The sequence below is a fragment of the Chaetodon auriga genome, chromosome 2 (genome assembly GCF_051107435.1).
Source record: "Chaetodon auriga isolate fChaAug3 chromosome 2, fChaAug3.hap1, whole genome shotgun sequence".
Classification (NCBI taxonomy): domain Eukaryota; kingdom Metazoa; phylum Chordata; class Actinopteri; order Chaetodontiformes; family Chaetodontidae; genus Chaetodon; species Chaetodon auriga.
Window position 1 is genome coordinate 3,383,744 of NC_135075.1, and position 26,066 is coordinate 3,409,809.

The following is a 26,066-nucleotide window of genomic DNA, read 5'->3' on the forward strand; positions in this document are numbered from 1 at the left end:
CCAAGAGACATCCTTTGTTCCATAGGTCTGGAATCTGACGTGCTAATTCACGCTGGTTTTATCCTGTACATCTTTGGACCAGAAAAGCACCAAAGTCATGCAGACTTACCCTTATGTCTTATGTATTGTAATGCAATGTAGTAAAGTGGGGCAACAGGCACTGATGCATTGCAATATCTGTGATAATGAAAGTGAGGAGGCTGATGTGTGTTCCCCTAATAATTGCATAGTCTGACTCTGTGACATTTTTGTGGATGTAAAATTGTGAACTGATGCAAAATGTGCAAAAGTCATTACAGAGATCATCTTTTTTATTATATCAGACTTACAAAAAAAGGAAAAAACTATTTTGATTTTATTACAAAACAAGTTTTCATTTAATGATGTTTTTACTTTTAGTCTTTTTCGCACAAGAACAGCTTAGTAACTATAACGTGTTCTTAGAAACACAATTTCAAGAGAGGCTCATTCTTGTACACAGCAAGGATCCTCATCCCACCATCGACCTCTTCCTCCCTCTCAATCGAACCTCGTCAAGCTTTTTAATGACCGCTGATGATTTCTTGGATGATGCTGTGTAGCTCTTGAGCAACTTTTCAAACAATGCCTCTGTATTGGGGTGGGTACTGAGGAAGGCCTTCTCCAGCACATACAAGTCCACCCCCTTATCTTCTGGCAGAGCAGAGATGTAACTCAGGCCAAAGTCGATGAGGATCAGGTCGGACTCCCCGTTCTCCGGGCCGCATCTCAGCAGCATGTTGGAGGTGGTCAGGTCTCCATGGATGACGTCCTCATCGTGCATTTTGGCCAGGATCTGACCCACCCTCTCAGCCAGCCGTTCCAGCTCTGGTTCCTTACAGGAATTAGCCCGCTGAATGGATGCGATATGGTCACGCACAGTCGAGGAACCCATGATTTCCTCCAAGAAAATACAGTGAGAATTGTAGTCCACAAAATACACTACTGGGGCCAGTATGCCTGAGGAGAAGAGAAGAGTCTGATTCAAAGAATGCTGTGTTGGGCTCTAAAAACACAAAAGCAACTAATTAAATGTAGAAATCTAGTAATAAAGGATCCGCGAGGCATTATCTTATATTTTCCTATTGCCAACGAATCTCATGAAAAGATCAAAACCAACAATGTGTTTGTAAACACTGATCGAGTGACTGACCGAAAGACCACTGACTCCTAATGAAGACAGAAACCTAAAAAAAACTCATCACAAATATGTAGTTTAACTTTGAAAAATGACTCAAATTGAGGTCTGTGCCCGGGAGATGCCAGAGGACAAAAGACAACAACAGTAATTTGTACTCTTGACAGATCTTCGTCCCATGACACCACCCGGGCTCCGTAGTTGAGCACTCCTCTCTACCTGGTCAACCCATCACCCTCTAATGTCTCAGAGTCTTGACGGGTCACAGGTTTTGGTGCAACACCAGCACAGTTGGCGGTAATGAACACTTCTGTGTTCAGGCTAGCTGGGGCTGAGTTAAGCTCCTTTACTCGAACCCTCTTCATTCAGTTAGACTTGCCTGCTCTCCGGCAGCGCAGTATGGAGCGGACCTCCTGCACCGTCCTGCGGTGTGTCAGTTTTTCGTCCAGCGATGGGTGTCTGTAGCGTTTCGGGAACCTTTCTTTCACAATGGTCGGCTTTCCAAGAAACTGTGCCCGGTAGACCCGAGCTTCTGCCCCTTGTTTTAATAACTCTGCTTCACCGAGGAACTCAGGAATCGCCATGCTCTTTTCCTGGGCCATGTTTACTTCCTGCTGCTTCTTCCTCTCCTCTGCTCTGCTGCTGCTCTGCTTTCTACAGGCTGCCACCTAGCGGCTAACACACGTAAAAAGAGGGAAACGTCACACTGACGTGACCAAAAGAAATACTTCACTAGTTAGTCCTCCTTTAACCTTCCCCAAATCAACACACACACACACACACACACACACACACACACACACACACGTTTATATAAATTAACGCTCCCTAAAGATCCTTACTTTTAGGAGGCAAGATGCTTATGTATAAGTAACTAATTAATCACTTAATATCACTCTTTGATTACACCCTTGTGGTTTAAGGTACTGATGTTCATCCCATAAAGTATCTTGATGCATTTGGCTATCGGAACAGGAAGGAGGGGATGATGGAAAACTCCAGCTGAAGCTCACGCTGGTACCCTGAAGTGTTCTTTAGCAATGCATTGAGTGCCTTCCAGCTGCACAGGTGCTCTTCTGTAGCTGAGACCCTGACCTCTGACCTCTCACACAGAAACAAAAGAACAGAGACTGTCACCTCAGAATAACCAATAAATTATGAAGATTATTTTTATACATACTTTTAAAAAAAATGACAGTAACGCTGCTTCAACTACCTCTGAGGTTACTGTTTTTATTGTTATCACCATTAAGACTATGTAGTATTGTATTTGCCAAAACAGGTCATATAGTGGTGGAGGAGGTATTCAGATCTCTTACCTCAGTGGACGTAGACGTATAAAATGTAAAAATACTCTGCGAGTCCTACATTCAGTTATTGCTATTTTAAAATATTAACCTAAAAAGCTACCACAGCTGTTAGACATGTGGTGGGGTAAAAAGTACACAGTAACATTTGACTCTTCATACAGTGAAGTGGAGGTAAACAGTAGCAGGGAATTGACATACTCAAATGAAGTACAAGTTGGCCTCCCTCAAAATTGCACTTTAGTACTTGAGTAAATGTACACAGTTAAATTCAAACAGCACAGTTGTGGTCAGTTCTGAAACACAGTGACTGCTCAGTTTTTCACTCGTGATGATCTGTACATGAAAGGAGCTCCCAGTAAAACCAGACACTGGTCGTGCACCCAGCTGCAGCTGTGACTGCGTCCTCTCTGGGACTCCCCCTCCTTGGACGGTTGATGGTTGTCGACCTCTGGCGTCAAAACTTCGTCAAGAAGTTTCTCCTCCAGAATTTGACACCGCTGCCACGTAGAAACCACTTCCTGAAGGGCCCGAAGTTTTCCAGGAGCATCTCTGCGTGATCGTCTCACGGTGAGTCCATTTCTCCTCGCGGAGCTTCACAGCCGAAAACCACCAAGTTCCCAGGCGGAGAAAGCGCGTGCAGGCTCATCACAGACTGCTGCGTGCGCCCAAACAGCAGCTGACATTCCTGGACGGTCGACGGATAACGGGCTGTTGTTCACACCATGAGCAGTTGCACGGACCTGTAAAGGCGATGGGACCCAGTCTGTTTGTCTTTGTCTGCTCAGGCAGACGCAGAGGTGGATTTTGACCAGGTACATTTATCAGTAGGTCAATTTTTGTGCCATTTCATACTTATACTGCAAAACAGTTCAGAGGGAAATATTCTGCTTTTTCTGCATTTGTCTGACAGCAGCTAAGAGTTCTTTTACAGTACGCATCAAACTCGACTTAAAAACAGCTCATAAATATGATGCTTTGCTATATTATCTAGAAATACAGCAGTTAGCATTGAAATGCTGCTTAGATGTTAATGCATCAGTACTATTAATAAAAAGTCCATATTATAACACTGACAGGCTCCATTCTGCAGCCTTTCATACAGACATAACACAGCCCAGAGTACTTAGAAGAGCTCACTTATATCAGTGTCAACTATATGATTAGTTGTCTCAAAAAAGCCTGAAAGCAAACTGACCAAAGGAATGTCCCGGGATGTGATTCTTTTTTTTTTATCAGGGATGCTTCACTGTCATTGATATCAATGTAAATAATCCTCCAACAGCATGAGCGTCACACATCAATAACTCATATTTAGTTGTTTTCCATCTGTACTCTCTCTCTGGAGTCAGTCCAGTGATCAGTGGTGAGAACATCTGGATCCAGACTGTTTAAACAATGAGGTCTTGAATAATAATAAAATAAAATACAACAAAATCACAATAAAAAGAAAATAAATACATAGGAAGACATAGAAAGCTAAGTGAGTAAAATCATCTAAGTTAACAAAGCTGAAGGTCCACAGACTTTCTCGTTGTGGAGCTTTCAGCCGTATCACACAGTCTACATCAGCTGGAGTTTGTTCAGTCGTTCCATTATTCAGAGTACTTTCATTTCTCGACCATGTTGGCTTAAACTTTGGATGAAAGAGCTGTTCACTGAACAGCTGAATAACCTGTCAGGCTCACTGAAAAGCACCGGTGGAGCTGGAGGGGTTGTTCTTGGGCCTCAGCCTTGAATTTTTCTCAAAAACCTGAAATCTTTTAGGTTTTTGAAAAAACTTTAATTTTGTGGAATTTCCCCTCACTCTCTGACTGAACAGGCAAATCAATGGAGCAAAGTTCTATTACTGGGGAAATGTCACCATATCTAGGTCCTAACATTGTCATGAGGGGTTGTTATGGTATGTGTGTTGTGTCTAATTCAGTCGTCTCACAGTCTGTGAGCGAGGTTGCTCATCAGCTACCCGACCAGTTTATGGATTAACAGTTACGAACATAAGGAAATTATTCGTGAGGAGTCAACCTCAGCCGCCAGCCACAGAAAGTAGTTAAGGATTATCAGCATCCAGCGAACTGCAGACTGATGTTATCAGTCTATTGGCACAAACGTACAGACAGGCATCATCTTGGCTCCAGTTACTCTGTGGAATCTTGCGTTTCAAATGACACCTGACTTGATTGATCACGATCTGCCACATGAAGCCAAGCAACCAGAGAAGCCAGCCTGAGTTGAACAGAAGGGCCTCCTTCTCCTCTTCCGTGTGAAGATCGAGCCAGTCACAATAGAGTTTGCAGATGACTGACGCTTTGAAGAGCCAGTGAAATTCTGAACATGCCGATATGCCACTTCAGTTGTTTATTCACGGCTCCAGTCACCTCAAATCAGGGATGTCAGTGCTAATATGACACACAAAATATAGGTGCAGATACCTTAAATATGAATAGAGGTGGCCAAAATTTAGATTTCAGGAATATAATTATAGATATTGATGATGAATTTTAGGCATTCCGTCATCTGAAGTGGCTTGAAAAATAGTGCATATTGCAACTGTAAATGGGGGAAAAAAATCTCCCCAGGGAAGCATGTCCCCAGACCCCCCAAGCTTTGGGCTAAGCCTGAATGTTTACAACATCTGGCTCTGCCTCTGCTTTAAAGTACATTTTTAGCACATGTCAAAGAGACTGTCCTCTCTGCCCGGATCTGCACAGAAGCTCGTTCCAGACTCTAGAAGCCCTGACAGTGACGTTATGATCATGGTCATTTACGGCTTTAGTAGTTGGTAGTTTAGAACATGGAGTTCAGGTAAGTCTCCATGAACAGTTGTGTAATGTTTTTTGTGGCTGTGCAGGGAGTTTTCAACAGTCTATCTCTAATAATGTCATCAGTGTTACCAACTTTGCAGAAGTGTAGTGTCATTAGAAAAACTGAGATATCAAATACATTTTAAAGTCAGTTGAAAGCTGCTGTAGAGACACAAGGATCAGTTTCTCTGTTCAAGTTAAAATTGTCTGATTTCTGAACTATGATGAGCTATGAACTAATAAGAACCATCACAGTGACTACTAATGGGAGATTCTGTGTGCTCGTCCATACGTTGAGTGTTTTTTGTATGTGCTAATAAGTGCAGTCAGTACTGAACCACAAATAGAATCGAGGACCGTCTTCTGGATTTTGCCTCACCTCTTCCACCTCTCCCAGTTCATTTCTGTGGAGGAGAGTTCTTTTGAAATCTGAGCTTTGTCACCACACTGCTGTAGCTTCCTCGTGTTGTGGTTTCAGAGGCACACACTGAGTTCCCTGCTGCTCTCTCATTATCAGGAGATGGGATATTTGGCATTAAGACTAAACAAGCTAACTGATTACTACGCAGCCATGTGTTTGTTGAGCCCATCTCAAGTGGACTCGCTAATGAAATCATGGCAATCAACAAGATGGTTGTCACGGTGACAGGGCTGCAACAGGCTCTTGTGGGCTCCCTTGTCTTATCTGTGAGCAGGACACAAGACTCCCAGTGGGTGTCAGACCAGGAGAGCACCACGGCATCTGGAGCTTATGTTGTTTTGTTTATAATTCACAGAAGATGTCTTCTAAGGAAATGAATCTAGACCTGACCTGCCTGATGGAAATGTGCACGTAACAAGAGAGAAGAAATGGGTAAGTTGTTTTTAAAGACTGATTGTCCATTGTAAAGCAGTTATGTAAGGAGTGTTAGCCTGCAAAGTCTTTGCGTTTACTCTGATGTAAAATAAGGTAAGTAACAGTGGGACCTGTGCAGATACCCATACATCAGTATTTTAGCTGCTGATTGCTGACACTTTGTGTCTATTCAGGTCATCAAGAGGCATTAAAAATCATAAAACTATTCAAATCAATCAATCAAATGTGCAAAGAAAAGGACATTCTGTGTCAGGTTGTACAGATGGATTGTAGCTGCAGTCAGTAAAGGAACTGTTCTAAGCTTCATTTTTGTGCATATGAATAGAAGACGGGGTAACGTTTCATCAGCGCTGAGATTCAGGAGCTTCCATTTGGATTTCAGTCTGACCATTTGCATTTCTGTCAATAGACACAGCACATGAAAGACTCCCAGGTTATTATGAGGAGCAGCTGCGGAGCAGTTGCAGAGATTAATGTGTATAATTCATTTGGAAACTACAGTATTATAGTGTGAACTACAGTAAGAAACAGACTTTATTTTATTTACTTTTAAAGGATCATGCATAATATGAAACATAAATGTGTGTATAGCTAACTTACATCTATTTCTCAGTCAAGAAGTGATTTCCCTTGTGTTGTATATCCTGGATGAATGAATGGTTCCTCCTTTAGAAGTGAAGTAGATTTTCATGTTGGCTAAATCTGTTCTATATAAATTCAGTCATGTTAGATAGTCACAGTTACACTTTAAGTCAATAGACTGTAGAAAAACATGGCTCCATGACATCATCCAAAGCTATGATAGCCCATAAAATATGCTATTTAGACCTATTTAGAAAAAAAGATTGGTTTTGTATTTCTTTCTTTGAATGGATATTAACGGAGCTGCAGATTTTTTGGAGTCGACCATTAGTGGTATTAGTGGCAGTTCTGTCCTGGCTGTCGCTCAGATGGTGGATTTGACAGTCTCACAGCAAAGTATTAATCTCAAGGTTCCGATGAAAACACCATGAAGTTCTAACATTAGCATAAAAATGCATATTTTCACTTTTCATTGAGATTATGTTGGTGTGTAAATGTGTGAGTCTTTTGAAAAGGTAAACATCTGCATGTTTCCTTCCTCCTAGGTAGCTCCATCCTCCTGTTGGCCACTGTGGTGTCCATGCTGGGTGGTCTGGTCTTTGGTTATGAGTTGGGCATCATCTCAGGTGCTTTGCTGCAGCTCAGGGCAGAGTTCAGGCTCTCATGTGTCCAGCAGGAGGCTCTGGTCAGCTCTCTGTTGATAGGAGCTCTGCTGGCATCCATCATGGGCGGCTGCATAATCGACCATCAGGGCCGCAGGAAGTCCATCCTCCTCAGCAATGTCCTGATCCTGACTGGCAGCCTGGTCCTGCTCATCAGCTCCTACTCTGCACTGGTGGTGGGCAGGATCATAGTGGGCTTTGCCATGTGTATATCCTCCATGTCCTGCTGCATCTTTGTGTCTGAGATGGTCACCCCTGACCGGCGGGGCTTCCTCGTAACACTGTACGAAGCTGGGATCACTGTGGGCATCCTGGGAGCTTATGCCACAAACTACATCCTGTCTGATTCTAAAAGGGGTTGGAAGTGGATGTTTGGATTGGCCATAGCACCGACTTTGATTCAACTGGTCTCCATCTGGTTTCTTCCATACAGCACTAACGAATCTTTAAGCCAAAGGGTTTGCTTTCAAGCTGAAAGAGAACTCATGAGCTCCATTGAAAACCAAGAAGCATGTGACTCAAAAGGCAGCTTCAGCCCAGAAGACAAGAAAGTTCAGTACAACAGCATGTACCTTTTCCAGAGTAAAGACAACATGAGGACCCGGACTATCATTGGTCTTGGTCTGGTGCTCTTTCAGCAGTTCACAGGTCAGCCAAACGTGCTCTTCTACGCCTCCACCATCTTCCGCTCAGTGGGGTTTAAGAGCAATGCCTCGGCAGTGCTGGCGTCTGTGGGCTTGGGCTTCGTCAAAGTGATCTCTACCCTGACCGCCACCATCTTTTCAGACAGGGTGGGCAGGAGGCCTCTGCTCATCAGCGGATGCTCTGTTATGGCACTGAGTCTGATAACCATCGGACTCCTCAGTGGACACTCTGTGATGAACGCTCAGAGGCCTTGTAATTCTGAGGTCTTCAGCGTTAACAGAACACATACCTCAGTACCTCATTTCGCTGTTGGTAATTGGTCGGTTTTTGACACGCCTTCTGATGAGAGCCAAAGATTCCATAATTACAACACACAAAGTGAAGAGGTCGTACTTGATGAAATTAGAGGGACACCAGACACCAGACGGACACATCATGGCACAGTAGTGAACTGGATCATTCTCGTGTGTATGATGGCTGTTGTCAGTGCATACTCTGCTGGATTTGGACCAAGTTTGTATATTTACTCAAAATGGGTGTTTTTTTAATATTAGATTGATATAGCACATTTTATTCTGAATTGTTGTTGATAAACATTTTGGAGCTGCTAGCATGCAAAGATGCCCCACATGGCTTTACTGTCTGTTATTCAACATAGACCTTTTCTCAGCTTGTCTGGTGGGTTGGTAGAGCTGGGAAATTAAGTGTTTTGACCTTTTTTGTCTTTGACCAGTGACCTGGCTTCTACTGAGTGAAATATTTCCAGCTGCTGTTAGAGGAAGGGCATTCGCATTCACCAACTGCTTCAACTGGGCTGCCAACCTATTGGTCACATTCACTTTCTTAAATTTTATCGGTGAGTTTCCATCCATTCTTTTGACAGCAGACCTTTTGAGTAATCACAGTAAGAAAGGTGCAAGTGTAACTAATAATATTCATGATGGCTCTGCTCCATTAACATTTCCAGTAATCTACAGAGTCAGCAATAAAAACACCAGATCCCTGAAACCAGAAACATCCGCATGGGCACAGCCAAAGTCATTTATTACACTTGTGCTTTTCATTGATGGACATCTCAAAATGTTAAAGTCCTGTTTGTCCTGTCTGTGTCTGATTACCAACGTCAATATCCAGCCTTATGTGTTAAATGAAAAGAATTAGACAGAATTACACATCCAGCAGACACAGAGCTACTCAGCATTTATTAGTCCAATGTTAAGGCTATATAAGTCCAATATTCACTCTCCTTTAGCTTCGTTATCAACTCCTGAGAAAAATACTTCAGCTGCTTAATGACTTCACTATGTTCACCAGCTTCTCACTAGCTTTGCGTGTCAGCTGTTCGGTGCTGCGTAGTGTACAGCTTTTTCAGCAAAACCACCTTTCAGTCCAAACAGTAAAGCAGCGCACCGTGCCACAAAACCAAAGCAACGAGCTGAAAGATGCTAAAACACTGCAGAAGGGTGAGGGGCAGTGCAGAGCTGGGTGATAACTCTGTGGGTTTGTCACTACATGAGAGACTCTTTATACATAATAGTCATGTGATCCATTGTTAATATAAAAATTCAACAAGTGCAGCTTTAATGAGAGCCGTCTCTAAATTACTTACAAAATTCTAAATGTAAAGGATGAAGCAGAATACAGATGACTGTGTGTGCGATCGCATATGATGGACGAACACAAGACAATTGGAAAAACAAATTTATCAGAATTTGAATATTAAGTCCATGTTATAACTCAGTTACATGGTTATTTGTAAGAAAATATAACTAGCAATTCCACTTATTCACTGTACTATTAGACTGTTATTGTACTGTTGTTGTACTTATTTCTATCTGAATGGTTTTAAAAATGCATTCTTCTGGCCATAAAATAATTTTATCAGATAACTTTGCAGAATTTGGTTAATTGATGAATTTCTTAAAACTCTCAAAGCAATGGCTAGAATTCCTGGCATGTTTTTCCTCACTTCAGAGAGTGACCTGTGCTTTTAATCAACAGATGTGATTGGTCTGTCGGGGATGTTTCTTCTGTACGGGGTGACTGCAGTGGCAGCAGGGATTTTCTTCTTCTTCATGATACCAGAGACCAAAGGGAAGACTCTGGAGGAGATAGACAAGGAGCTTCGTTTAAACAGGCAGGATCTCTATTCATCTGACAAAATGCACGTCATCGTGTCAGATGATGCATGCTGAGGCGCTGATGTGTATTTCTTTGCCCTTGCTTTTCAGGTTCTACCAGACTAAGGAGTGCTGCAGCATCATCAGCTGGAGAAACACTTCCCCACAGTACCAGAGAGTGCACTGTCAAGTCAGCACCTCAGGGTGATAACACTGATGATAGCATTGTGACAGGCACCACTTAACATACTGCACACACACAAGAATTTGCTGATAGACAACGGACATAAAAATCATGTTAGTTTTCTTTTCTGTCTCTCTTAATATTGAAATACATGTGTGGTTTCTTTATGGAGCATGTTAATAAAGTGTGTTTTCAGTGTGATCGTGTGTGGTGTGTTTCACTCACGCCAGCTGTCAAACTAACATTCTGTTTGGCATTTGAACATTTTTAGAACTTAGACCTTCCTATTACAACTTCGTCAGTTCCTGTAGTTTCTCAAAGCAGAAGGCTTTTGTAAATGACATTTTGGGTGTGCTCATTCACATTTTTGCTTAGAAGTAATCCACTTTACACTCTGTGGATTTGTTTACCACCTGTCTGAGCCTTTGACCACTGGGATTAAAGTAATCTAGAAAAAGTAAAATAGTAAAAGTAAAATTGGTGACATATCTTTACAAAATTACAAAAACAGCAATGGTCTCACAGAGCCTTGGATGTTACACAGTGGTGCTTTGTATCAGCATGGCAAGAGGGAGCTGTTGGGCTGCTGTTTCTTCCAAGCCTCCTGATGTAAGAGCCCCATAAACAACCAGCTCTCCCTCACAGGTATCCTCCCTTGCACTGGTGCAGTTAGTTTGTGATTCAAGACATTTATTTAAGCAAATCCATTGTGTTAAGACTACACAATCTCAAACAGTTCGGGGGTATCTTCAACAGCACTCTATGAATAAAATGTATTATTTTGACACAGGGCCCCTCTACAGGATGACTTTGCACTTTAGTGATGCAAATTCCCACCCAAATTTACATCTAATTAAAAGCAACTGAAACAGTGAAACTGGGACTTGTTGGGCGTCTCAATGTCTGTGGCCCCAGGGGAGTTTCCTACTGGGTTAACTGGTTACCCAGCAGTGCTGCTAAGGTGACATTTTGGATGGATGGATTTTAACGCCAAAAACTAAATAAAACAGTGCATGTGTGCATTTTTTGAGCAGTAGTTGGGGTTAATAGCAGCTCCAAATTCTAACTTGGTTTAATATTTATAGTGTTTCACGTTTGTCACGTTGCAATCTTGAAGGGCTAAATATGAAAGTAATTTTTTAAAGGACAGGTTCAGATATACTCATATACTCAAAGCTGATCTTAATACTTTAGTGACATGTCCATATGTACCTTTAAAGTTTTGGGTCATTGTAATAATCCTTACTGTCAATACTCACCACAAAGTAAACCTTTAAACACGGTCAAGTGAAACACAAAGAGATGATTTAGCACCAAAAAGACTAACACTGGACAACATCCACTTCATTTGTCTAACTCTGACTGCGAAAGTCTCCGAATAGCTTTATTTGTTGTTGTTGAGAATGACTGTAAATTTAGTCATTTTTAGTGTCACACTTGGAAGCTTCGCTGCCAGCATGGGCAGGAGGAATAAGCGCAGCAGCCGATAACTCCATGTACATTTGGCATCAGAAAAGATGCGTTAAGAAACTCGTGGAGACTCTGAAGTCAAAGTCAGTAAAAATGCAGCATTATTGTCTCAAAAATGTGATTGAGTGGTCTATATGAAAATGACAAACAAATCAGTCAGATGTACCTGATAAATAAAACACGTGTTTATTTACACAAATATTTTCAAATACTAGTCTTCTACATAAGGACATAAAAATATATACAGTGATGTAGGGACTCAAACTGCTCCGTTTCAGGTCAATGTATACATGTTCTGATTTATTTGCATTTTCAGGTTTTGAAGTGAAAAACAAAACAAAAAACAAAACAAAAAAAAAGATGCATATGTACAGCAGGGTCTAAAACTTACACTTTCAAACTCTGGCACTAAAACACTGGGGGGGAAAACTCTACCCTTCAAGTGCTATTCAACATTTGAACTTCAATACTTCCCTCAACACGTTAGTGAAAGCCAGTCAACTGTAATACTCGTCACAAAGCTTACCAAGTCACTACACGACTTTCCTCCAACACTAACAGCACTTTAGTCACCTGCAGATGATTATTGTGTCACATTACCATCTTATTCACCCACACTGTCAACCTGCATTACAGCATCTCCATGAGTAACTCCCACAAAACAAAACTAGGTTTGGTCAGTCTCTTCTTCCAACCGAGTAAACTTTGGTTATGTCTTGAAGTAATTCAAGAAAAGCCACTTGAAGTAATTCAAGGAACTGGAAAGCAGCACGTTTGAGAAACCATTTCTTTGAGAACCTGAATGAACCTTACCTGGCTTCTTAAGAGATCATGGTACAACATTAGAGTCAATCAAACCTCTTGATGGTGATGAACCATATTCAGCAGTCCAGCACATTTCAATACAAAACAAATTAACAACAGATGACGTGACAGGGAGTCGCATATCAAAAGAAGACTGGTGATCTGGTTTGGTAAGAAAGGCGAGACAAAACTATTCAGGCAGAGAAAGTGTTGAAGTGTCATTGTGTTCACATACACCTGGAGCACAGAACAGCACCAAACACTTCCAAAATGCTGTGATCTGGAGGGTGTTTAGACTCATCCGGGGAGGTAAATTAAGTGTTCTCATCAGGTCTTGTTTTGACAATGCTGCATTAGTAAACTATACAGGATGTGCTCCTTTTGGTCCTGATGGCCAACATCTTTCTTTTGCCTTCTGCTGATGTACTTATTGACCACTGCCTTCACAATCCACACTAAAACACACAGGGGGGGCTGCTGAGACCCCGAATCAGCCGTGGATGACACTCGCTCTCAGACTCACCACACACAAACACACACCCCTTTGTATTCACTACGGCTTGTGGGAAAATGAAAGGAATACCTGTATATTTCAGTTACACAGAACATTCATTTCAGATGTCAGGTTAACACGTTCATTCAAGGAGGAAAAGGAACGGAAAAAACATCTTTCTTTTCTTAGTCGACTGCATCCTCCAGCCAGGAGGCCGGTGAGGCGCCGTCACACTGAGTTAGGTTGGATGTGGTGAGGGCTGGCAGAGTGGCACCTGTCTAGACACCCCCCCCCCCCCCCCCCCCATCCTGGGCTGGGCGGTGGTAGAGGTGGGAGAGATTGAAGAGAGGGGGGTTGAGTGTGGATTCGGGTGGGGTGTCACTGCGGGGCACCGGCAGCAGCGGGCACCGGGGTGCTCAGGGCATTGGTGGCAGCAGACAGGACCGGAGAGCCAGTGAGAGGACCCAGGGCAGTGGAGGCTGGCAAGGCAGAGATACCTGAGGGAGGAGAAGTCAGAGAGACGTGATCGACCACAAGTGCCCATCTAGAAAGTCCTGCTGAGACCACAAAATGGCTTTAACTCATACATGTTGGAGAAACTGCAGATGGGGGTGCAGGTAGAAAACAATCACTGGCTTCAGTCAGCAACATATAGATAAAAACAAAGCTAAAAGTAAATATTGTTGAAAAGGCCGTGCATCGTTTAAGGAGTAATGCAGCAACTCTCAGATCACTCAGTGCATGGTTTGGTAACCAGCAGTCCAGCAAAGGGACGTTAGAAGTTGAAATGTGATTCCAATTGGATTTCTGAGGATGTGTCTCGGTCCAGACGCTGTGGCCACTCAAATTGGATTTCAAGTGTCTCTGGCATCACTCACAGCGCAACACAACAATGACAGAGGTGCATCAGAGCAGCTGAGCCTCATCCATGCAGCCACTGGCTGAGCGGTGTGGAGGACACCACAGAGAATACCCGTCTTCTGCACCGTGACTTGACAGTGCAATGGTTTAGAGGGAAAGCTGATGGATCATTTCTCATGCTTCCGTGTTGGAAAGCCGTGTTTCTGGCATACATCTTTACAGGCTCCAATGATGTTACCACAGTAACCCATGTAGATAGGTTTGTGATGTCTGGACACAAATCCGATCTGATCACTTGCACAAAAAAAGTGTGGACAGCCTGTCTTAAAGATCTGATTTGAGAAACACATTGTCCTTATTGTCACTAAAAGCAGCAGTTGTAGCAGTTCAGCATACCTGACTAAGATGATGCACTTTCTATTGCAATTATATTATTGGGTCATATCCACATCATTGAATGCACTTATTTTACGTCGCTTTGGATATAAGCATTAGCTAAATAAATGTAATAAGAGTTCAGAAACGTTTTATGTAGATTGCAGGACAGTATAATACAACATAATATACAATAATTTCAAGTCATATGCGCATCCTCACCAGTGATCATGCTGGCTGTGCTAACAGCTGTGTTCCCACTGGGCAGGTTGGCTGATCCAGCCACACGAGACTGATCTTTCACAATGGGGACTGTGGGAACAACGAAAATAAAGAAATCACTTTTTTGTAATTCCTACTACTGACTATGATTCCATTCTTACAGAAAAACGAACACCGGCTGGGCTTACAGAAGTAAGGGTGATCCATGGCCTCGCGGGCTGTCAGCCGGGCCTGGTGGTCGTAGCGCAGCAGCTTGTCGAGGAAATCCAGAGCCTCAGGGCTCACCAGGTGCTGGTTCTCACTGTGGACAAACCGCTCCCACCGCTTCCGAGAGTGCCTGAGGGGGAAGACAAATAGACAAAAACTCATCGAATGAGGGGGTGGACAAATATATAGCCATCATAACACGATCATAACACCCATCACCATCACCATTATCATCATCATCATCATCTTCATGTGACTGCAGTGACAGCACTCACCTTCCCAGAATGTCGTTGAAGCGAGGTTCCAGCTCAATATTGTACTTGTCAATGTAGTCATAGAGGTCTTCAGTCCCCAGAACTTTGGCTATTCTCACCAACTACAGGAGCACAAACAAGGAGCAAAGACTTTGTCAGCTCTATACGACAAACTGAAGCATTTCAGACACAAACCTACAAACACACCAGACTTGTTGATTACAGGAAAGACTGGGTGGTCAACAGGTCATAAAGGGGAACATTTCTGTGGCCAGAACCATCATTTCATATCAATCAATATTCCTTTATTTGTCCCGCGAGGGGAAATTTCAGAATACAGCAGCATCAGTAAAGATTAGTAAAGATTAATAAAGATTAATATAAGAAGTGCATACATGTCAATGCTGTTTAACAACATTAACCTGTGGTTGATGAATCATGGAAAAAAATACCTAAGAAGAGAGCATTAATGTAGCTGATCTTCCAATGAAGAGAACTGTGTAAAGTAGCCACAGTCTGTCCACATGCAGAAGGCAGGGGGCTGACAGCAGCCAGTAGAGATGTTTGTCCTATCAACCAACCCTGCTCTGTGTTTACCTGGTCATAGTTGTCATGGCCGTGGAAGAAGGGCTCCTTCCTGAAGATCATGCTCGCCAACATACAGCCCAAGCTCCACATATCCAGGCTGTAGTCATACATCTGAAACAGACACAGCATCGGTCTCAAGGGGAGCACAGATAGGATGATGGCAGAAAAATCTAGCTTCCCTGTGAAGCAGCTCCATAAATGAGATCAACGTATCATGAAGATTAGAAAGAAAAAAGGGAGTTTTCCTCTGGCAATCAGAAACAAGCATGTGACCTTGTTTGAACCTGCAACAGCAGCAGGTTCTGAAAATACCAAAGATTCACAGGGTGAGTGGCATCATATAACCCAGATTCAATAAATCCAGTGTTTCCCCAACATAGAGCTGACTGTGGCACACAGTCACATCCATCGCCGCCGTGTCATTATAAATAAGTGTAAGAATGTCATCATGAAATCTTCAGTCACTCGGTGCACCCCATGACAAAGAGGACCAACACTGTTAAAAAGGTTTCTAATGTTGTGTATATTCACCACCCATACAGAAACCACGCCATTCATACAGAAAGAATGTATAATGTCATGAATTTGATTTGTAAGGGATTCTGTTGTTCATCATTCATATTGACTTGTGTGAATGTGCCAGTGATTGAGGATAGAACCAGAAGATGGGTGACTTTCTGGCACCGAAGACATAGCACTGGACTTTTTATATTCCTCCATCACATACACACACGTGTACGGAAAAACAACGAGTGCGCCAAGAAAGGAGGTTTCCATAATCTTACACAGACGTTTTACAGAGGAAAGACTTTAGTCCCGACCTTACAGTCTGTGTTGTCAACATGGATAAAATATAATTCTAAGTAATTCTAATAATGTCTTTAGGAAGTCTCAAATAAATCTGTCGTAAGGCGTGAAGGTAGCGAACCAGGTGGACATTTTTTACTGGAACATTTATCATCTATAAAGTAACATTAACTGTACAGCACTGTCCCTGAATTGATGCCAGCCCACGTCTCCTGGAAGATTTCAATCCCCCAGACAAATGGGCGAAATGGTTGTCAAAGATCATCTGTGCTTCCTGAGCATAAAAACAATTGATAGACTATACAAAGAATGATGTCATCAAGTGTGCTCAGTGAGGTTCTCATGTTCGTTGCTCTTCTGGTGAATCTAGTCCTTCTACCAGTGTGGGCAAAACATGTTTCCTCCGCATCTAGAATGACGTGCCTCAGTCAGGGGAATTTGCCTTTCTATTCGGGCCTGAACGCTCAACATTTTTGTTTTTTGTTTTTCTTTTTTCGGCTGGAGCCACGAGCCTTCAGACTGTATCTCCGACTCATTGTTGTCACTGTCATTAGACCTGATTTGCTTGTTTGGCCATGTCTAATCTCTCTTGCTCATTGACGTTACGGCAACCAGCCGTATGTGCATGTGCTTTATCAGCAAGCAGCAGCAATGAAACGTAACAAAACGTAATGTAACAGTTGTTTTGTTCATTGAATAGTCTAGCCCAGGGCTTGTCAAAGGCTGGACCTTGTTCGGGATCTGGATCGAACGGCGAGCCAGCACACCCAGGCCATGACTCAGCGAAAGTCAAATGATGGCCCGTGGGCCACATCTGTCCTGTGGAATATGAACATATTCAGAAAATGTGGGCATCTAGTCACTAACCAGTGGAAGAGGTCCAGTAAATCCTGAGAGTGATCGTAGATTAGCTCTCCAACCTTTAGCAATGAGCCAAAACGTCAAAGTCATACTTCAGCCATTCTACAGGAACGAATTATTCAAGGAGTCACTTGGATATGATTTCATTGGCCAACTCAGTACTTTGCTTCCTGGGATCTCAAAGAGGTTTTCATTGACATAAGGACGCATTCATACGTAATGAAGTTTAACGTTCTCTATTTAGAAAAAACAACAACTTTCTATTGATCAATAAGCTGTGACTTTGAATAAACAGTGTCACTGGAGATGATTGACAGCGATCCTGTCCTCAGATGAATGTGGTTTTAGTGTGGCTCATTTCCCTATTGCTGACGTTGTTGTCATGACAACTACTTGAGAGTGTGTCGTTGCTGCTGCATTCACACATTAACGTTACACCGAAGAATTAGCTATCAGCTCCTAAATCGCAGACACAGAATGTGCCTCATTTTTTCTAGCATACAGTTTCTACGACTAGTGTGAATGTAGTTGTAAGAATATGTCTGAGACGTAAATATGGACGAACTCTCTTTCTCCCTCCATTTCATGCTGGCCCAATCACAAGAGATGTGATGCTAATTAACAGATTAAATGTCATTTTGTTACAATCAACTGATCCTACCTCTGATCGTGAATAAAAATCCAATGTGGCACTTTCAGTATTCAGTTCAAGAACCTCTGGGCTCGTCCAAGCCGACACATTCGTTTAAAAAGATTCACTTTTTAAATAGAAGGATATATGGAAATCTAACTTCAGTCTCTCTTGATACAATTCAAATTGTGCTTAGAGGGAATTCTTTCCACCAGAGATAACGACTGAAAGGACCGGTGTGGAGGATTCAGGGGGTCTATATTGCCAGAATATGACAGAAATGGAATATCATGTAGGATAATCACTTCTTTAACTCAGAATGAGCTCTATATTATCTACAAAGGGAGTGGGTCCCCTTACATCAAGTCCACCATGTTGCACCACCTGTTTCTAGATTAGCCCAGAACGGACAAATCAAGCACTGGCTCTAGAGCGCACCTTTTATATATTTTGTGAGTTTCGCCAGCACTGTAGGTTCTCCTACATGTTTGGTAAGGAAGGGGTAAGGTGAGGGATATTCAGTTGGTTCTAGTCTGCCACCACACCACTAAGATGGCACTGAATCCTACAAACTGGTCCTATAAGTATGTCAGACCTCTACAGTTTTTCGCGGTCAGAGTTAACAAATAACAGAAACCTCAAACAATGCAAAGCAAAGGGCATCACAGAAAGATTGTCACTAACACCCATCAGACACTTAAAATGCTAAATCCACCGAAACATTCTATCCCACAGCTGTACCTGATAATCCACCAGGAGCTCGGGTCCCTTAAAGTAGCGGGAGGCGACTCGGACGTTATACTCCTGTCCTGGGTGGTAAAACTCGGCCAGACCCCAGTCAATAAGGCGCAACTACAGAAAAAGAATGTGTGTTACAATGTGCGTACTGATGTTCAACATTGTTAAGTACATGAACATTTACTTATTTGTCACTATTCCTGAATTAATTAATTAATCCAAGCACACAATGGGGAAAAGGTAGAGGAGTAGAGAAATAACAGTCAAACAAAAAGCTACACAAATGCAACAATGATCAAACTTAGATTATTATTACTTATTATTAGAAATCCTGTGTTTTGGCTGAGATTGGGGAGACCGTGACTTTTTTTTTAAATCACTCACCTTGCGGTGTTCATGATCAATCATTACGTTATGTGGCTTCACATCTCTGTGCATGATTCCCATGCTGTGGCAGTAGTCCAGGGCCTACAGACAAGAGCAGAGGGACCTTGTTATCCATTGGTCACAAAGTTTTTTTTCCTACAGCAACAGATTACAGATTAAGATGATGATGAAGATGCTGCCTACTACACAACACACACAATGTTGTTGTAGTGTTTCAGGAAGTAAAGCTTCACCACCCTCAGGACATTTAGAGGTTATGGATTATGATCTGAAAGGCAGATGAACCATTGTTGACTCACCTTGAGGATCTCGTACATGTAGAACCGGATGTCATAATCTGTCAGAGTCTGGTACAGTTGCTGGAGACCAAAACAAAGACATTAGGCTTTTTCTGATAACATCTTGCACTTATGAAACAGCATGTATTCATGGAACAGTGACGAATCACATATATTGACTTGTGCAAATGTGCCAGTGATTGAGGATAGAACCAGAAGATGGGTGACTTTCTGGCACCGAAGACATAGCACTGGACTTTTTATATTCCTCCATCACATACACACACGTGTACAGAAAAACAACGAGTACGCCAAGAAAGGAGGTTTTTAATAATTTCACACAAAAAAGTTTTACAGAATAAAGAAAAAGCTTTATTTCCTACCTTGAAGTCTGTGTTGTTAACATGTTCGAAGACCAAGGCAGGCGTCCGGGACTGAAAAAAAAAACACAAAAAAAAAATCAAGGTTGTGTATTTAATAAGCTGCAGTCTCAACCATCAATATCTACCACTGGGCCCAGGTAAATACCTCTCTTTGACTGACACAGCAACAACAAGCTATAAGCTTAAGGCACTAATGCTAACACTGTATGAACTAACCAGGCAGTCACACCGTGAGCAACACTGCAGCCGAGTCTACACATGTCTATTCCATTTCCTGTACATGAGTAAGCGAGGAAACTCTGCCAGGCAGGTCTCTGGCAAATCAAACAACACAAACTCCACTTTCTCTCAGCTTGATCTCATGAACACGCTGACCGTTTTCACCATTGATGAGGTGGAGTACAGCCATTCTGAGTGACCGTTTTTAAATTCTGATTTTCAGTTTTTTTTTTAACATCACAGTAAGATACCAAAGTCTTTTGTTTTGTTATTTGATGAAAAACTTCATATTTGTTGACCATTCATGCGTCTCTGGCCCCACCCAACAAATGGTGGTTTGTTGCTTACAGTGTGAACTAGAGCTGCAACTAACCAACCAACTCCCCCTTTTTATCTATTCATCGTTTTATATTCTACTGATGGGCTTCTAAAAATCACCAGACTCAGGTGACGTCTTAAACTGCTTTGTCCATCTGAGCAACTATCAAAGCGTATTTAAACAAGGTATTTAATTTACAAAGATGCCAATAGAGAAAAGCAAAAAATCTTATGGAATTTTTACTTTATGAATGCCTTTCGATTTAGCAATTATCAGCGTGGTCAGCTGTTTATTTTCTGTCAAGCAGCTAGTTTAAATGCCTGGTGAAGCGCACTTCCTAAATCAGGGCTCTCCCCAGTTGCTTCAATTAAAAACGGGGAAGTAGGCCACTCTAGGACTAAAACAGTTATCATTATTTGCACATCTGTCAAATATAGTTACAATTTATCATTTAGTTTGTAAAGGACAGACGATACAAATGGCAGACGATAGCAAAAAATGCTGATGAAAAGTCCATGCAGGCATATTCAAATGTTTTTTTTTCTGTTTAATACCTAAAGATATTTAGATAACAATATTAAATAAAGAGCGGTAGCAAAACCACATATTTGTGAAGCTACAACAAATATTGGCAATTTTCCTTGACAAACAACTTGTGAATTACCTGGTTATTTAATCGAACAAGAGATTTATTTGCCTTTCACAGCAGCAACAATCATCAAACACTCCACAAATCATCTCCTGTGGAGACAGGTGTTCTAAAGTTTTCTGTCTCCTTTTCCACTTCTACACATCTCCTTTTCAATTATTTCACTAGTCCATACAAAAATCAGTCAACTGTAAATACAAAGAACAGAATGACTCTGGGTTTTAGAGTGTGAAAGAGCACCAGTGGGTGGGATCGGTGCTTTCATTGGCCTCTTCGTATGTTTTTGGCCCAATCTGAATTGTTCAAGTCTTACTATAATGAACAATGAAGGAAAAACGCACATGGCGTAAATGAAATTCAGCATGTAAGTCATAAAACAACATAGATTTTAGTATGGTGGCAGTTGCGTACCATTATAAAAGCACAACATCTTTTCCATTCTTTGGAGAGAGCTCTGACACAACACAGGAATACAAGGCTGTGTAACTGCTTAGGTCCCTCTATCTAACTTAAAGCCAAAGCTGACTATGTACTTACAGACACATACTTCCCAAGCCCAAGTGAAATCGATAAGCTTGCACAGCTGGTGGGCCCACCACGCTATTGGTACAGTAATGATATTTCAGAACAACATAGTTTGTTTTTATAAAATGCAAATCATGTCATCAGGAAAACACAAACAAGGCCTCTGCTGCACTCATGACCAAAGAATCAAGTGCTCTTGCAAATCAATACACTGTACTTACCACAGGGTCCTTCACAATATCGATGATGGAGATTATGTTAGGACCTCCACGCAGGTTCTCCAAAATCTTGATCTCTCGCTTGATCTTCTTTTTCTTCACAGGCTAAAGGGAAAACGATGAGGGATAGTTAGTAAGATGGAATTAAAGAATTAAGAGAGAGAGAGAGAGAGAGAGAGAGAGAGAGAGAGAGAGAGAGAGAGAGAGAGAGAGAGCAAGAGTGGGATGCATAGCTTCAAAAATCATAATTAATCAATATATCAGTGCAGGCAATGTTGATATTGTGGAGGGCCACCACATATTAATACATTTATGGGAAATTCTGTGCATCTCCAATGATCTTCGGCAGACACAAGTTGTCAGGGGTGACTGTGAGGGGAGCTGCCGATCTAAAAGGTGATAGTGGCGGGACTGGAAAAACAGTAATAAAGTAATTGGCAGGAAATGTATTAATGTCCAGCCATCTGGCCAACAGCCGGCGCTTATGGCAAACTCAGAGCCATTGACTTGTTCAAGGTCTCTTTCTCTATGTAGATTTACCTTGAGAATCTTCACCACCACCTTCTCATTATTGGTGATGTTGATTGCTTCGAAGACTTCACTGTACTTGCCACGCCCCAGCTTCCGTACCAACTGGAAGTCATCCTGGTTTCTGTAACAGAAAAAAATCACAACCAAACATCAGCTGCGTTGAAGCGTCAAGCAGCATGCTGCAAATGTTGTGTGGGGGTCAACAAGATATTTACCCCCATTCAACCACATGAGACTCATAGTCCCAGTACTCCCTGGGCCGATGAGTGTTGACCTCGGTGTACACTCGGGCCCGGCTAGGCACGGGTCCTGACATGTCCGACAGCTTGGCAGAGATGGTGGGGAGACCTTACTGCAACGGAGGACAGTTGGAGTACAGGGAGGACGGATGGGAGGAAGGGAGGGAGGGAGGAAAAGGAGGGAAGGTAGGGGATGAGGGGGGCTGATCCTGACAGGGCAAGGGGATTGGGGAGGGGGCTTCGCCTGAGGATGGGGGGGAGGGGCCACCAGGGGCACGGTGGGACAGCTTACAAAAAAGTTTGGAAAGAGAGGAAATTAAAGATTAGACAAATTAAATTTCTGATTTATACAGCTAATAACAGGTGTAAATCGCATCAACTGACAATGATAAGAAACTGAGAAACTTACACAAGGCAATGTTTAAAATTGTCTTAATACATGTATCAGAGCTGTCAGATTTCCTCTAACCCTGTACCACTAAAATCATTTGTTGACAATGAAAACAGTGAGCTGGTAGGTGAAAGACTAGCTAAAGCTAACAAACTCTATAATTGCCACTATTGTTTAAGTTCTTCTCACAAAGTGAATGGGAGACCATGTTGGAATGATTACTTCAGATACATTACAATTACAATTAGTCATTTGGCAGACACTCAAAAATTGTTCACTGGTCAGAGTTAAGATGGGGCCTGAGATCAACAGGCAGATTAGCATACACAGTCACTGTACTAGACTGTTGAGGTGAGGAGGGAGCTGAGCTTCAAGCCAAAGCTCATAAATTTGCTGTAACCTTTGCCTACAGTCGTGATCTTTAAGTAGAGACCATACAGCTGTGACCAAAATAGGCTACAGTGTTTATTTTACAAAGCGTTTTAATCACCACAAACTCCCAAGAGTATTGACAACCTGTTGAATTACTACAGCAGGAAGAGATAAGCTGTGCAATTATTGATCTAATTCAAACAGCCAAATCCATTCTTTGAATGGCACACCACTGATAGAACCACCAGAGTAACTCAACACTTCAATCTCTTTCCAGCCCAGGTCAAGTAAGGAACACTGAACAGAAAAGGTTTTCCATATATGTGTGAAATAAAAAAGAAAACAGGGACAGTATCTGCTTTGAAATGCTACCTTATGACACACACAAACTATACCACATTCATACAGCATTTTTACAAACCTGGGATAAGAAATTATCTTCATTGTCCTGACTGGTGTACTAATTCCATTTTGGATTAGACAGTGTACATACAGTTGCCAGTTTATTAGGTACACCAAGCTAAACCAAATGCAGTCTACTACAACAGTACTGCAACAACTCCTACACTGAAGATTGAAAAGTTTGGTTTTGTTAAAACTGAGAGGAGTTTGTAATATTTATTATTACTATTCCATAGATAATATATATGTATATAATGTAATATTAAATAAATAAATGACGGTAGGCTGGTTAAGAGAAATTCCTCTGTGTAATGAAATGAAGTCCACCAGCATCCAAACTACATTCTTTACAATGATCAACACTGCTCTTGACAGTTTCAAAATAAAGTGACCATAATAACCTTCATAATGTAAGGATTTCTTGCAGGGTTACTGAATCAGACTGCATCTGTCTTAGCTAGGTGTAGGTTACCGAATAAACAGAGTTGCTAGTAATTTACTGTAGATCTCAAGTCGAATGTGAACATGCAGCTTCATTTTAATTGTCCTTTACCTACACTGAATTATTCCACTAACCGCTACATTAGCTCACACATTAATCTGCACTTTATACAAAATTTAATTTGAACCAGGTTACTAACAAAATATTAAACCCCATGTGGCTTTGTGCTCGGCCGCTCGAAAACAGGTTATCTGAGGCCGACGTGTCAAAATAATGAGAAATTTGTACAGCCTGACATGGATCAGTGGTCGTCAGCAAAGTTACCCGCTGGAGTTTGTCGCTTCTCAACGCTAAATTTCACAGCGCATTTTCTGCCGTTCTTTAAGTCGCATGCGTTGTTGCATTACCCCGTGATATCCGAATCATACCGTTGCTATTTTATTTCATGACTTACTTGTTATTTATATTATATTACCGTGGATACTAACAGAGCAGCTTGCAACAGAACATCCTAACTTACCTGTTTGACATGTAAAATCTTTGGTTATCGCGCGTTTGTGATCACCTTAACCCCGACATCATTAGATACGTTATCACCTTAGTTAGCCAGCGTAACCCAATAATACCGACTGCTTTCGCCATAGCCTCGTTGTCGTTTACTTCCGGTGAGAAAAGCAAGGGCGAATTGTACGTTAACGTTGATAACAGATGTTTGCTAGCTTCTAATCCACAAAGACATCGCCATCATGCAACATAAATGAAGACGTTCTCCTGATCGAGAGGATCAACACCCCCATTCGGCTTCCACCTAACGTTATAGGTCGCGTTAGCTTACGCTGAGTGCACCAATCAGCACAAAATTCAATTAAACTTTAGCTTTCACATCAGTTCCGACTTTACTCGACGGGCCCAATTATGGGTACAAAACTTATGTATTTCAGTTGAACGTTGCCGTTTACACTGTGATTTACTCCAAATGATGCGACATTCTAAGTGTTAGGGTTATGCCGACATTCGCATAGCAGCTAAAGATGTAACGTTCATGTTATAAGATGCTTTCAATTTGGTTTCTGGCACTGATTAAGCTAAGGTTAGTTATATTTCCTGATGTCTAAAAGGCAACATCGTATTAGTTAGCTAACTAAAGCTAGATCATACGTGTGGAATGGCTTTCCGTGTAAGCAGAGGGTGCTGCTAACTTATCAGCTCAAGGCGGGCCCAAGTAGCTGGCATGCTAACCTCAGCCGGCTAACGTTAGCACATGCTATACTCCACAGAGAAAGTGAGTCTGCATTATCAACAGCAGAGAAACACTGGAGTGGATATTTACCCCCTTAACCAATTCGACGACCGAAATGCTTCCCAATAAGCTGAGTTTCGTCAAGCCAACGATCCTCGCCTCCCTCCGTCGCCGGTGTGTCTGTGCTAGTGAGTGATTTCTGCTGTATCAGAGACAATATGGCTGACCACCGCCACCTACGTCCCTGAGTACTGCAACGGCGGCCGCGGAGGGACAAGCTACTTACATTAAACCTGACGGCAAGAAATTGAACCTTACTGTCATTGTTTGATTTCACTTCAATGTGGAATTATGCTGGAGTACAGAGCGAACACGACATTAATACGTGACTGTCCTAACACTTATTATGCACTGTATATCACAAGCCAAACAGCTAGCACCACGACTTAATGCTCGAGTGCTGAAGGAGGGAAATGCAGGGAAGTAGAAGTGAACAAGAAAACCTGCAGCATCTCCCTGGAAATACAACATGTTACAAAGAATATTGGTATATTAGTACCATTTTTCACATCTAAATGTGTGCCCACTGAGTCAACATAACATTAAACTAACTAAAAATGAACGAAAAGCTGAATTGATAGAAGTGTACCTTGGTCGTTTCCCAAGGTTGACATTAGCTGTGTTGGTTACTGTTTGCTTGGCCAACCTCAGGTCCGACCAAACTTCCTTTCATTTGACATATTTGGATTTTGGGCTGCAGCAACATACAAAAAAGGCAGGTTTGGATTGGTTTACTGATTATCATCCTTTTGGAAGGTTAACGATGACATCATCACTGACACTA

The 26,066-nt window shown here is 42.0% G+C and overlaps 3 protein-coding genes and 2 non-coding genes across 8 annotated transcripts; 1 reads left to right on the plus strand and 4 right to left on the minus strand.

Annotated features, from left to right (window-relative positions):
- Nucleotides 1-293: 293 nt before the first annotated feature.
- On the minus strand, nucleotides 294-1,775 carry tp53rk (TP53 regulating kinase). Its single transcript, XM_076748788.1, has 2 exons — nucleotides 1,536-1,775; nucleotides 294-978 (listed from the first exon to the last, which is right to left on the minus strand). The coding sequence occupies exons 1-2, from the start codon at nucleotides 1,756-1,758 to the stop codon at nucleotides 491-493; spliced, it is 711 nt and encodes a 236-aa protein (XP_076604903.1). The 5' UTR covers nucleotides 1,759-1,775; the 3' UTR covers nucleotides 294-490.
- Nucleotides 1,776-2,938: 1,163 nt separating this feature from the next.
- On the plus strand, nucleotides 2,939-10,516 carry slc2a10 (solute carrier family 2 member 10). 2 transcript variants are annotated; one of them, XM_076747955.1, is made up of 6 exons: nucleotides 2,939-3,278; nucleotides 6,044-6,120; nucleotides 7,251-8,525; nucleotides 8,746-8,868; nucleotides 10,014-10,149; nucleotides 10,244-10,516. In XM_076747955.1, the coding sequence occupies exons 2-6, from the start codon at nucleotides 6,117-6,119 to the stop codon at nucleotides 10,338-10,340; spliced, it is 1,635 nt and encodes a 544-aa protein (XP_076604070.1). In that variant the 5' UTR covers nucleotides 2,939-3,278; nucleotides 6,044-6,116; the 3' UTR covers nucleotides 10,341-10,516. The 2 variants fall into 2 exon arrangements, with proteins under 2 accessions (XP_076604070.1, XP_076604077.1); XM_076747962.1 differs by lacking the exon at nucleotides 2,939-3,278 and having other exon boundaries at nucleotides 6,069-6,120; nucleotides 7,255-8,525.
- Nucleotides 10,517-11,949: 1,433 nt separating this feature from the next.
- csnk2a4 (casein kinase 2, alpha 4 polypeptide) lies at nucleotides 11,950-25,446 on the minus strand. 3 transcript variants are annotated; one of them, XM_076750237.1, is made up of 13 exons: nucleotides 25,313-25,446; nucleotides 22,352-22,619; nucleotides 22,146-22,257; nucleotides 21,609-21,710; nucleotides 19,676-19,726; nucleotides 19,314-19,373; nucleotides 19,012-19,095; nucleotides 18,631-18,741; nucleotides 15,600-15,701; nucleotides 15,024-15,124; nucleotides 14,730-14,878; nucleotides 14,542-14,631; nucleotides 11,950-13,580 (listed from the first exon to the last, which is right to left on the minus strand). In XM_076750237.1, the coding sequence occupies exons 2-13, from the start codon at nucleotides 22,450-22,452 to the stop codon at nucleotides 13,462-13,464; spliced, it is 1,182 nt and encodes a 393-aa protein (XP_076606352.1). In that variant the 5' UTR covers nucleotides 22,453-22,619; nucleotides 25,313-25,446; the 3' UTR covers nucleotides 11,950-13,461. The 3 variants fall into 3 exon arrangements, with proteins under 3 accessions (XP_076606352.1, XP_076606344.1, XP_076606335.1); XM_076750229.1 differs by having other exon boundaries at nucleotides 22,352-22,662; nucleotides 25,313-25,445; XM_076750220.1 differs by lacking the exon at nucleotides 25,313-25,446 and adding an exon at nucleotides 21,400-21,462 and having other exon boundaries at nucleotides 22,352-22,592.
- On the minus strand, nucleotides 16,223-16,360 carry LOC143339726 (small nucleolar RNA SNORA57). The gene has a single exon (XR_013079369.1). It is a non-coding gene; the product is annotated as a small nucleolar RNA SNORA57 (small nucleolar RNA).
- Nucleotides 19,479-19,616, minus strand: LOC143339732 (small nucleolar RNA SNORA57). The gene has a single exon (XR_013079370.1). It is a non-coding gene; the product is annotated as a small nucleolar RNA SNORA57 (small nucleolar RNA).
- Nucleotides 25,447-26,066: the final 620 nt, after the last annotated feature.